This window comes from Prinia subflava, chromosome 20, assembly GCF_021018805.1.
Source record: "Prinia subflava isolate CZ2003 ecotype Zambia chromosome 20, Cam_Psub_1.2, whole genome shotgun sequence".
NCBI classification, from domain to species: domain Eukaryota; kingdom Metazoa; phylum Chordata; class Aves; order Passeriformes; family Cisticolidae; genus Prinia; species Prinia subflava.
The window spans coordinates 6,178,328-6,191,786 of NC_086266.1; the positions used below are offsets into that span (position 1 = coordinate 6,178,328).

Below are 13,459 nucleotides of genomic sequence, written 5' to 3' on the forward strand. Positions count from 1 at the left end.
GGAGGAAGGAGGGCTCAGCAGGCAGCACAGCCCCGGCAGGAGGGCAGGGAAGCAGAGATGTGAGAGCTGTGCCTGACGCATCTTCGGGGGCTGCTGCTGCCGCCGCCCCACGCTGCTCACCCAAGCAGCTCCAACAATGGGCCCCTGAACGCCTCATCCGGAAAATCTGTACTCATTTCAACAGGTTTAGAAGTGTGAGGAAATACAGCTATTGCTGGTGAATTGAGGGTGAATCAAATACAGGGGAAATGGGAGTTTTCAGACGTGAATTGTGAATTTCCTGCTCTTCGCTGGCGAAGGTTAGGTGCAGTCTCCAGCTTGGCTGAGAACATAACCCACTGAATTGATGACTGTACAGTAAAAAAAATCCATCTGACAGCACTTTTAGAAAAAAAAAAACCAGCAAAGCTCAAAGATCAAATAGGTTCATACACAGAAGACTTTACAGGGAAGGAGAATTCCTTCAACAGGTTTCATATATACATTCCCTTGTTCATACAGCAGTTCTGAATTAAGAAAAAACCAATAATTTAAAGTTCCCTGTTAATTTCAGCCCCATAGGACCCCAGCCAGATCTCTGTTTCTGTTGTGTGCCTACTGCCTTGTTTTACTGGACCTGTCCCATGCACAGACAACTTTGCATTTTAACATTTTCACCCCAAAGAGAAAAGCCTGGGCTGAAGTCAATACTGCATCTGCAGCTGCTAATTTTTCAAACCTATCCCTGCTCTTTCTGATGGTTATTCAGTGGTTTGTTGTCTCATTTAAATAACATGACACTCATCACTTAGGATAGATTGCCATGCCAGGTACACCTATATTACTCCTCTGCCACTGTGCAATACAACATCAGCCTCTGCACTGCCCAGAAAATCAAACAAAAACCATCACAGCACCAGATCAGGCTCACTTTTATTTCCTGGAAAATGCATGTTTGCTGACTACAAACCTCTGCACACCCTCCAGGTTCCACAAATATTAGTTTGTTTTGTTGTTCCTCTTAATATTCATAAACAAAGGCCTCGATTTCCAAAGGGCTGTCATGAGTTTGGGAAAAAACCAAGCTATGCTAAGGTTTAAGTGACCAGCTTTGTGACTGGCCAAAGAGAGCTATGGTTTGTAAAAAGCTTTGAGGAATAAATTATGTAACACGTGAAAATTGCAAGTTAACCTGTAAAAATCACAAAATTAGGAGAGCTCTTTGGTTACTGAAGAGGAGGATGTGTCTTTCAAGCCTGGGCTTTACTCTCTGCTGGGAGTGAAGCACATCGGAACAACTCCACACTCCTCCCATGGCTGCACCATGAGGACTTTCTCGCTGACCCCAAAACCTCCCATAGCCAACAGCACCTTCCAAAACAGCTGTAAGTTAATTAGAATTATCCTGCCTGTCACAGGTGAAGCCTCCTCCCCAGCTCCACCAGCACACTCACAGCTCAGAACCCCAACCCACAGCTCTGAGCTGTCCAGACTGGGCAACACGGATTTGAGGAAAACGCTAAGATTTTAAAACAAACCTCACTTGGAGATGAGCTTTAAAAGCAACACATCTCCAGGGGCACGTGGCTGCTGGTGTCTCCAGTGCTGTGCAGCAGCCTCTGGAGCGAGGTGTTCACGCAGGCTGCACATGTAAACAGAGCAATTTGCTCCTGTGCCAGTGCGGGTTGTTATAGTTACTGCCTGTGACTTGCCCCTGCCATTGTCAGTAAACGGCGCTTAAACAGCAGTCGAGCAGAGGTTTGCAGAATAATGACTCATAAAAATTCACTTAATAACAGGATCTGAGCCTCTGCGCCGCCCAGCCCCTCCCTCCACCCCCCACCCCGGCCTTACATCAGCAGTGAGACCCTGGCTCTCTTACATAAGGAGCACAGCAAAGGTCACTGAGGGCATCTGGAAGGTTGGTACCTCCTGCTCCCTGAAAAGGTCATGGCACAGGTGGAGAGCAGAGCTCTTCCCCTCGGGCAGCTCTCAGAGCTGGCTCTGGAGCTCTCCTCTGGGAGGCTCTGTGGCTGCTGTGGACCTGCCTTTGTAGATCCATCTGCCAGGGGCCATGGTTGTCTACCTTGTTTTGGGTGTCTCTCCCCCTAATTGTGGAAAACAAGGTTCACTTTGCTGGTAAAATTTAAAAGTTTGATAAAGGACAATAGGAGACAAAGCAAATTTTAACAGTTGGGTGCTTGGCATTCAGCCAAGAGCACACCTGCTATTTCGGAGACACCCTTTATGGCATCAGCCTATTACATATTCCTAAACAAATACTTAAACTTTTCCCCAAACTAGTTTATGTGTTCCAAGAACTGTTTAGCATGGCTCCTCCTCTGGTCCACCCTTCTAGAGCATGCACATTTCTTGGCTGTGGTTTTAGTCCATTCTTTTTATCACCTCCAGTTTGGGTTTTGGTCCATGCTTTCTACAGACAGTAGGTGCTGATATTTGGCAGATCAGTAGCAGGGATCTTCATCATACCTTCACTGGATATTATCCCAACCAAGCAGGCAGATCAGTTACCACAAGCATAACTATATCAGCTATTTCACTACCAAGTCTAACTTTATAGTAGAAATAAAAACTATATCTTTATAGCAAAGTTACTTTAACATTATACACATAGCATCCATTTAATTATTTTAATTTAATAAGGCCAATATTATAATGTGTATTTGTAACACTAACCAGATCCAGCCACTGTGGCTCCCCAAGAGGCTGGAACGAGGCAGCCTGTAAGAGCTGCTGTGGGATTGTGGTGATAAGGCTGAAGATACACACCCATGAAATGGATTATGCTGGATGATGCTGCTCAGCTGCCTTTGAGATGCAAAGACAACAATTAACCGAGCTGACGTGAGCAGACGCAAATAGGAACAGCTCTGCATGCCCGGCAGCCAGGGACAGACACCAGGGTTTGGGAGAGAGGCAAATAAAAACCTGCTCAGAGGCAGGCAGCAGGAAAATGGAACCAGGAGTTTTCTCCCAGAGCCCAGGTTCAGGTGGGTGAACACTGGACAGGAGCAATCAGAGGATGCTGCTCCTGCCCCTCTGCCCAGAGCGCAGCTGAGCCCTGGTGGCAAACAGGCTGCCACACACGAGCCAAGGACTGTCCCCACACAGCCTGGGAACCCTCTGCACATTTAATTATTAGATTATACTAAACTGAATATATAAGAAGTGCACTGATACTATCTTACAAATTTCACAGCCAGATAGAAACCTTGCTATGAGGTGCGATTTTTCTGTTACTACTGGAACAAAAAAGCAGGGTTTCTACACGTTTTAGAACATCTAAGGAGCTGATGAGGAACAAAGCTGTGCTAATCTGCTTTATCAGGTGCTTTTTGTGAAAGCAATTAGGTGTGGGGTTCCCAAAGGACCTTCTGAGAAAGGGTCCAGCAAGGACAAATAATGAATGTATACTGATACTGCTGTGGAATTAGCATAAGGAGCTGGTGTTCAGAAACCCCTCCTGTATTTGTGATTTGACAAAATAACCAACTCTGGCCCAGCTTGTCCCATCACTACACATGAAATAAATGTTCATCACCACCACTGCATGAGCAGTCAGGGAAACAGCTGAAAGGGAGGTCCAGTCCTGCAGCCCTCTACCAGCAAACACCTCCTGGCAGTCTCCTGAAGAGCCAGGGAAGTTAATCCAAGTTTCTTCATAGAATCTTGCACCAAGCCAGTGCCAGTTTAAAACACACTGATGAAATCTGGTCTTGTAACAAAGATGTAAATAAAGCTGAAACTGGCATTGCATCTCTCTCCCCCACACGTGCTCTCCTCCAGTTTGTGAACCCTGCAGCAGATACAGTTCTAGCTACAGAGGGAGAGCTGGCACACAGATAACGAAAAATGGAACAGGTTTGCCATGGAATGGATCACTGAACTAGAGACACTGGAGCTGAATTTCAGCTGGAATGTGTCAACCTCATTTCACTGACCTCTGTCTCTGCCCAGTTAAGCCAGCAGGGCTGTGGATTTGAGTGCACACAAATTTTGGTTTTCAAGGGATATTACAGAAATTCACATAAATCCCATTGCTTGCTTTCCATGACATTTCAGGAGAAATTCCTCATGCTACCGAAGAAAAACTGTTCTATTCTGCTTTCTGTCCTGTTGAGCTGCAGGATGCTCAAATGGAAGACCAAGGAAAAAAATGGCTCATTCTTAATGGATGGTCTACTCACATTTTGTCAGAGTAAAACTCAGTACTAACATTTCCATTTTTAGGTCAGATAGAGGAGTTTCATTATCTCTCTAGTTTTTAAACCACACATTAGAATCACATTGCTACAAGCATGCACAATGCTGCCATTTCTAAATAATAAGCTGAGCACTCTTGAATTCTATCAGGGTTGATTCTTATTGTTTGCTTTGGCTACATAAAATTACTATTGAAAAGCTATGTGCTAAGGGGCCTATGCATTGAAAACATTTTCTTCTATGATTGACTGGTTTTAATCTTTCACACGCAGAGGGATGTGTTCCCTGCAAAAGGAGGCTTGATATATAAGGATTATCCAAGTTTTGGATGTTCCTCTCTAAGCAGTGAATATGCAAAAATTATCAGTGGTCAGCAGTGTACATAAATTATTCTAGCTACTGGCAGTAGTGCTTAGCAGTGCTTACAAATGAGAAGAAGAAAACCAGAAAAAAAAAACAACACTTGGGGTAATGCAGTGGGTGACACTTTGAGGTGACAGGATTCAGACTCAGTGGTTTTTCCACAAAAATCCTTATGTAATTTAGGGATGGCTTTGCATCTCAGGATCCTTCCTACAAGTCCCTGCTGTAAGTTATGTCCTGCCTCAGCACTGCTGCCCTGGAGCTCTCTGGAGAGGGAGACCAGGATGATCTGTCTGCACCACGGTGAGGGACTGAAGCCCAGCAGACTGTTTGCTTGCCTGCAGTTGTAAATAAGCTTGTGTGCTTTCAGGATTTACTTACAAAAAGCAATTCCACTTCGTATCAGCACAACAGCGTGGCAATAGTTCATATTTACAGATTGTAATATAATTCCAGAGAGCCACAAACTCCTTTAGAAAGTGCTCGTCTATAAATCAACCTATAAATCCCATAAAACCTATAAATTGCGTGTCCACAGACACTGTGGGGCTAGCAGGAACACTGAGTGAAAAGAGAAAAAACTAAGAGTGTTTAAGTCAGGCAGAACACATTTGCTCAGGCTGGAGAATTACCTTCCAAACAGGCAGCCCAGGTCTGCTGTGGGCATTTAAAGCCACACACCAACATCGAGGACTTTGCAAAAAATGCTGTGATAGACGTAGTGGGTTAATTCGTGTTTTTATGGATTATAATATGATAAAATCATACATTTGGTAAATGTAATATAGAGTATAACCTAAATTCCAGCCAGCCACGGAACGGAGGAATTCCGAGGCAGGCACCACCCAGAAACCACCATTAGGAGGACAGAATGAGATGTCAGGAACTGGAGATGATGAGATTGGCACCAGAAAGGAAGACACATTAAGATAAGAAATCAGTTCTCCTCCCGTGGGCAGCAGAGCCATCAGAGCTTCATCATCATCACCCCGATCTCGGAGGGGAACATCTGTCCATTTAAAAATTTCAGCTTTCATTGACCCACCTGAGGACCAAAATTCACACTTTTCCCTCCCATAGGAAACCCCATTCAACAGACCAAGAGAGCAATGAATTTGAAATTAATTTGAATTTGAATTTTCCATGGAAACAAAGAACTGTGGGGAAATCTTATGCCAGGGGCAAAATAAAGTGTATAAAACCTGGACCCCAGGTGGGGACAATTCGTGAACTTTGGGGGGACTGCAGTGCAATAGAGGCTGCATCCCAGTTCACCCTTTGATGATTCCTGGGTTTATCATCACCGTAACTCTGCTTGTTGGTTTTACCAAAATTCTGTAATTTGTAATTCTGTAATTTTTTGTAATTTGATTTTTAATAATTAATTTTTAAATCATATTTTCAATTGGAACATTGGATTGGCCTTTATAACAATGGTGAACTTTGCAAAAAAAGGGCAGCAGCGCTTCCCCAAGGCAGCACAACAGCTCAAAACCCAACGGGAGCACTCAACCCACCTGCTTTTCACCACTGGGCTTCCTGTAGTTGAGCAGCAGCTCCACAGCTCCCACCACCTCCTTGCGAATGGCGTAGAGCAGCGCGTCCCCCACGTAGACGCTGTGGCTCAGCAGCAGCTCCATGATCTCCAGGTTCTCGTTCTCTATGGCTATCAGGAGGGCGCTGCGCCCCAGGGGATCCATGCAGTTGATGTTGATGTTGTAGTAGATCTCTGCCTCCTGCAAGGCGTGCTTCACGCTGGCATAGTCCCCCTTCTCCACGGCGCTGAGGTAGGCCTTCTCCTCCGACGAGAGCTCTGCCTCCGCCCGCACGATCTGCAGCGGGATGCGGTCTCGGTACGGGGAGAAGTTCACCTTTTTGTAGTAGAGCTGGGCCATGGTTCATAGTGACCAGGCAGCCTGTAAGAAATGGAGCGGGTTAATTAGTGTTGCTTGGGGATGACAGCGTAATGAAATCATGGTTTGGTAAAATATAAAATAAATTGTAATTTAAATTCCAGCCAGCCACGGAATTAGAATTCCTAGGCGGCACCACCCAGTAACTGTTATTCAGGGGGACACAATGAGGTGCCGGGAACTGGAGATGAGGAGATTGGCATCTGAAAGAAGGACACATTGAGATAAGAAATCAGTTCTCCTCCCGTGGGCAGCAGAGCCATCAGAGAACCATCACCACCCAGGAGAAGAACACCCCTCCATTCATAAACTTCAGTATCCATTCACCCACGGGAAGCCCGAAATTGGCACCGGAATACCGGAGGAAAATCTTTTCAGCCGACCAGAGACGACGATGAATTCAAATAACCAGTTCTGGGAACAAAGAGACTGTGGGGAAATCTTGTGCCAGGGGCAAAATAAAGTGTATAAGACCTGAGCCCCAAACGAGGCAAGTCTGTGAACTTTGGGGGCTGCAGTGTGCCAGACACTGCGTCCCCGCTCACCGTTTGATGATCCCCAGGTCATCGTCAACGTAACTCCGCTGGGAATTTTTAACGGAATTCTGTAATTTGATCTTTTAATAAACCAAATTATATTTTTAATTGGACTATTAGATTGGCCTTTATAACACAGCCTGTGAGGGAGGAGAGCCAGCATCAGTGACAGCACAGCCTCACAAAGAGAAGATTTTCAGGAGCTGTAAAAGCAGGCCTCAGAAACAGAAAGAACAGACTAACTCAGAGTCAGCTGCAAAGTCTGAAACCAGAGAAGACAATGATACAGTAAGCAGACATGGAACAACAGCTTGAGTTTTTAGGCTTGGCTAGACTTAAGACTGCAGAAAAATATGCTTAGCAAGATATTAGAAGGTTTTAAGCTTAATAATGGAGTATTATGTACTGTTAATAGAACGCATACAAGCGAGCAGTGTTTGAAGCAGCTGTACCTGTGCTTTGAGTGGTTGTCTAGAACAATTGTCTGTAAGCTTTAGCAATATCTTATTGGCCGGAAAACTTTTAAAATGCCCTGTAACAAAGAGATCTTTGGCCACTCTTAGCAAGACGTGAGCTGTTGCCACCACTCAATTGTCTCAAACCCTGTGATGAGGCTGATGCTGCACTAAAGCTCAGGGAACCTCTCCCAGCAGTCCCGTCCTGTTTGTGCAAAACACCAACACAGGGACAAACTTCCAAAGGGCCATCACGGGAAAATCTCCCCATCCCTCTGTAGGATGTTGTATTCTTAACATCCCCTGAGCAGCCCCACCTTAAAGGACTACCTGAAAGCATAAAGGTGGCACCACTACTCACAACGACAGAAACTCAGTATAATTTTTTATCTTGTTGAACACTTTGCTATTGATGTCTTTTGTCTGGTCAGAAGCGTGATCTTGATGTTTATGGGTGACTTATCACATGCAAATAGGTGGATTTCTCATGGTTGCTTTATTTTCCACTCAAAGTTCTTTTTATTTCCTTCTTTTCCACTGCTGAGACAGGTCCTCAGCATCTCTGAACTGTCAGTGATGGGAGCTGCTGATTTACACCCTCCTCTTTACAGCAATAGATTTATTTTGAACATTTTTGCTGCCACTTCTCTGCTTCCATCTCTTAAAACAGCCTTTTATTTTTCCTCAGTGTTTACTCTTTGACTAGGTCAGGGTTTTATTTTTAAAGCTTGCATGTTTTTAAACATTTTTTCTCACTCTCCTCATTTATAAATAGGACCTAAAGACAGGCTGATGTAGAAAGCTCCCACCCTTGCTCTCCAAAGGCAGAGATGTTGTTTTGTGGTCTAGGAAAACAAGAAGTAAATCCTGCCCTGGAAAAGGTACAGCAAATGGAATGAATTGAGGTTCCTTCCCACACCTCAAAGATCCCTGCAGGTGACTGGAGTCATAGGAAACATGGGCTGGGTATTCACAGGTAAGGAAAAAGGGAACCAGGCTTGGTCTACTCTGCTTGGCACTGATGAACAGCACCAGGGGCCACCAGCAGCTGTAACAATTAGCTACACACAATTAGTGTGACTTCTTCCATCTCCTTGCCCAAAGCTCCACAGCCTCCTGCAGCAAATGAGCCGGAGTTCTGGTCCATTGTGGTGCCCCATCCTGGGGGAAAGGAGGTGCTGGTGAAAGAAGAGGAGGAGGAGGAGGAGGAGGCTGTGGTGGCTGCAGGGCACTCCCAGGGCTCTGCAGGTACCACCCCTGCATGCCCGCAGAGCCCCGCTGCATTCCTGCCCTTCCAGGGTGGGTGGATCTGAGCCCCAGCCCAGCTGACACTGCAGAGCAGTGGGTGGCTGCAGCAGACAGCAAAGCTGCATCTTTGAACTTCCTGGGCAGCCAGGGATCTGCACCAGCTGGTTTGGCATCTCTGGGAGTGGGCTCGCTCAGGATGCTGCTCTCCTCCACGTGCCAGAGAATTTTGTGTTTGTTACATACCCAGAGGTGCTGTCACACTGCTCAGGTGTCTCTCTCTGCACAGGCAGAACCACAGAATCCAGTGGTTCAACCTCAACACACACATAAAGGCACTGGAGGCAAAAGGACCCATAATCTGAATAGAAACCATAAATATATTGGCTTATTTTCTACAGGAACATTATGCCACTAAAGCTTTTAGAACCAAGGAAGAATCTCAGTGACTCAGAAGCTCCAAGTTTCAATAAACAGCATGTATAACCAGCTACTCTGGTTTTCAAAAGCACCACGCATCCCAGGTCATTTTCAAATTTTGGTTTTGAAACTGTTACTCCTCTGGTATCCAGCTAATTCCTACTGGAACCCTGACAGGAGACAGAAGGATGCAGCACAGGTCTGGTAACACCTAAGGACCAAAGAGATCTTTGGGAAAGTAAGGATGAAGCCAAATGGGAAGGGAAATGTTGTCCTTGTGTGACAGTCTGCCTGATGGGAGCAGGGAACACCAACCAGGGGGACTGGTGCCAGAGGACAGCAGTCACCCTGTAAAGGTCTCCTGGGGGAATCTGTTGGCTCCAAAAAACACGAGGGATTCTGGCAACAAGTGCAGCTGCTAAAGTGGAATTGGATATTTTTCACTGCTCTTTAGTTTAATTGGACGTTTTGTGGATGGTGAGTAACATTTGCAATGAGTTATAACAAATGTCACTTTATGAAACATCATGCTAGCATTGGAGCCCTTTCTTTCCCTTTTTGTAGAAGGGAAAGAGAGCTTCAAACATCTTAACTCCTCAGTGAGATCCCATCTCCCAGTACAAGCCCAGTCCAAAGAAAGTTAATAATGTCAGTACCTCGAGCACTGAGGAAGCTGCAAGAAAACCAAACAGGAAAGACTCACAAAATTAATGATCTTCCTGAATTCCTCTCATGCCAACCCCTGCACAGCCTGACAAACACCTGCTGCTGCCTGGGTTTGGAAATAATAGCAGGGAGGATTAAAAGAAAAGAATAAAAATGTCTGCCTGGAGTTCATGGAAGATTTCAGCAAAACCTTTATCTGTCGAGCTGCCCCTCAGCCAGAGATCCAGCACAATTTACAGACAGACCCTCCAAAGCTGATGTGTTTGTCAGTCAAAATTATTTAACAAAGCATCAGTCAAACCTGTGGATGGAATGAATGAGCACAGGATCCCTGCTCTAGCTGTTCCCTCTCAGCACCACAATTTCCCCAGGGGCAGCATCTCTTGGTGAAGCAGACAAGTCTGGTAGACCCTAAACACTTGTGTTTCCCAGACTGGTCCTGTCTCCTACTTAACACTTAAAAATGACAAAAATGTTGATGAAATCCAGGTAAGAGAAGAGGGAGGCAGTGCACGGGTGCTGCCTAGAGAGAAGCAGCAGTGCCACTCCTGAAAGGTGGCAAAAACAGAAGCACAGTCACACTGAAATTTTGGAATCGGTGCAGAGAGCCTGAAAACACATGTTTTCCATATGAATTCTCTTCAGAGAGAGGCATTTTCTGCTACTTGGGTTACTGTTTGGGGCAAGGAAAATTCTCCCCAGCCTATGCCTGGCTGCAGATGCCTCAGACAATATCCCGTGACTGGCTAATGCAGTGGTGACACCTGCACCACAAACAGGTGGAGAGAAACAAGAGAACCACAACAAGAATAAGGTGAAGGAGAAGGTGAAAAAGAAGGGCTGGCCTCCACCCTAAATCCTCCATCCTGCTTTATATATATATTACTACATTCTAAACCCTTAAACTCTAAGTTTTCCACCCTGTGGTATAACACACTTCCATTCAAACTCCACACCCACAATCCCAGTGCTGTCACTCAATTTTGGAAGCTTTTTCCGAAGCCTCAGGTCAGTGCAGTGTTTTCCTGGGGGTCAAAGCCTGTGAGCACAGAAAGTCTGGAATTCTCAGTGCCCAGGGTTCCAACACTTTCCCACTTGCTGGGACTCTGTGTCACACCTGAGAGCAGCCAGCAGAGCCCCCACCTGCCAGGCTGCTCAGAGCACGGCTGGGTGTTCCCTCACACCAACAATCCCTGCAAAACTCCCTGTGTGACTTTAAATACCACAAAAAAGTGTGGTTTTAAGTGCCACTCCACCTTCTCCCTCAGACCTGAGAAGGGTTTGTGTGCTGGAAAAGCCTCCTGCATTCTCCAGTTGTGTCATCCCCATCAAAGAACTGATCCTTACAGCACATCTCGCTTCCCTGCTTCCCCCCATCCTTCTTGCCAAGTCTTTTTTTTTCTTTTTAGTGTTTCAGGGAGAGCATTTTCCTCGTTTTGCAAGTCTAACCTGGACTCCAGGTCTGGGAATCACGGCCCTTAACTGTGAAAATGGCCTGACTTCCATCGTGCTCACACACTGCCTGCTCAGTACTATTGATCTTTTTAAAAAAGGTTATAAACCTGAGCTATGAAATAGTCCAGAAGGGCCACTTAGGTAAATAATATTACATGTAGTTAATGGACCAATTGAATTTGTGATTGGATCCTTCTTTTAAGTGCTCTAGATCTTATTTACTAACAATGCCTGGCTGAGCACAGTATGAGGAAATAAAACCGACTTTGTAACATCCTGCAATTCCCTTCCTTCTGCAAAGATACCCTCTTGTTCCAGAAAATTGCTTTTTCCATGGAGTTCAGTGGGAACCAGATTACAACCCTAAGTCTCACTGCTTCTCATGATGTCTCTCACCAGCACAAGCAGAAGTTTTTCCTTTAAATGCAAAGACAGCCATGACTGAATAAATGTATGACCTCAGACGTGCTTCAAAATTATAAAATTGCAGTGACCTTCTGGTTCTATGGCTGTGTAAATTCCTTTTAGCTAAAGCCCCGTGATCTCAGAAAGTTTATATCCAGCTCATAAGTTATATAAAATATATCACTGACTGGAGTAAGTGCTGTTCAAAACTTGCAGGGCCACAGTACAACACAAAAATGAGAAAGTGGCAGCTAATAAAATTGGGGATGAGTAATCCACTTTCACTGCCCAACATGAGAGAGAGGAAGAGCACTAATAGCAGATGTGATAAAAATGCAAGGCTGCAGTGGTCCGTGATTCACAGTGGAAATATGTCCTTAGAAGATGCAGAGAAAAATTCCTTAGGAAATGTTTTTCACTCATCACCACTCCAGGCCTAGTTAAGAACTCATAAATTCCCTGGGGTACAGCACGGAACCTTCTAACCCAGAAGTGTTCACGAAGAAAGAAAACCTCAAATTTCAGATCACAGAGTTCACAGATACCAGAAGAAAACTCTTTGCCAGCAATGCAAAAAGTCACAATTTGACTCAAGTCCCAAGTGCAAATCTTCACTTCCTGGGGAGGGTGACAATTATCGAAGATATATATGTTTGATTTGGAAAGGACAACTCTTGGGTAGAAGTCTCTTCCGCTGCATAATCAATTGATGAGTCATGACCAACCGCATATGGGGACATAGATATGTGTTTTTATATGTGTGTGTGTGCTTTATATATACATATAAGCTAAAAATATATTAAAATATATATATTAAAATATATTAAATATATATAAGCTCCTTGCTGGAAGCTTCAGCTTTGTGTCCTCTTGCAAAGCACTGAGGGTTCACCTGGCTCATTCTGTTCAAAGATGAGCAAGCTCCCCTTGCAATAGGATGTTCTCCTCTACATCCCCTCTGCCAGGCAGAGCATAATTCATGGATGGAGAATCTGGGCTGCAGACAGCCAGGCCTGGGCAGAAATCTCAAAGCTTAGGGCTCCCTGAAGCCTCCTGCACGTCCAGGATAAGCTCTGTGTGCTTTTGGTCCACCCCAGGGATGGGTGCATCTGCCCAGGGCCAGTTTCACACGGCAGTGATGGGGTGTTAACCATGCTCAGATTTCATCCCACTGGGCTGGGAATGGGGAGAGCAGCTCTGCAATAAAAACCTGCTGCAAACTGGATTTCCCTGCAGCACAGCCAGGGGAGCTATCCCTGCACCTGGGAGAAGGAAGCAGAGGTGCAGGACCTGCAAAGCAAGACACAGCCTTGGGAAGGATGACAGCGAAAGCCTCTGGTGTAGAGCCAAAGGCAAAGCTCCTCTTTGGGAGACAGCAGCAGGGAGAAGTACTGACCCAGCCACAGAATATTTCAGTATTACCTCAACAAAAACCAGTCTGGGCTACTGAAAATTATTAAAAATACTTTCTAGTGAGGGAATGGCTGCAAAACATGCTTTTAGCTACTATTATAATAAAGTATTTACAGTCTGCAAGTCTCCCACTTCTTTCCACGCAGCCATCACGCAGGTGGTAATAAATAAAAACGTACCATTGTGAGGAGATTAAAAACAAAAAAGCCCTGGAACATATTCATAGTATGTATCTGTACAAGTGCAGGCAGAACAGAAAGCTCATTTTGTCTGTCTGACGTCACTGCTCTGTCCCCTACTTGTTTGAGACGGGCTGTGTATTCATTTTCCACAAAAAAGAGATGTCAACTGAACTGAGAAATACTGTCAAGCACGCTGCCCTGTT

General features: G+C 45.2%; 1 protein-coding gene across 1 annotated transcript in view; it reads right to left on the minus strand.

Annotated features, from left to right (window-relative positions):
• Positions 1-13,459, minus strand: part of TRPC5 (transient receptor potential cation channel subfamily C member 5) — a 106,674-nt gene that overhangs the window by 70,978 nt on the left and 22,237 nt on the right. The window contains exon 2 of the mRNA XM_063416736.1: positions 6,084-6,482. Within this exon, the coding sequence (XP_063272806.1) occupies positions 6,084-6,461 (378 nt within the window). The 5' untranslated portion in view covers positions 6,462-6,482. The remainder of the gene's footprint in view (positions 1-6,083; positions 6,483-13,459) is intronic.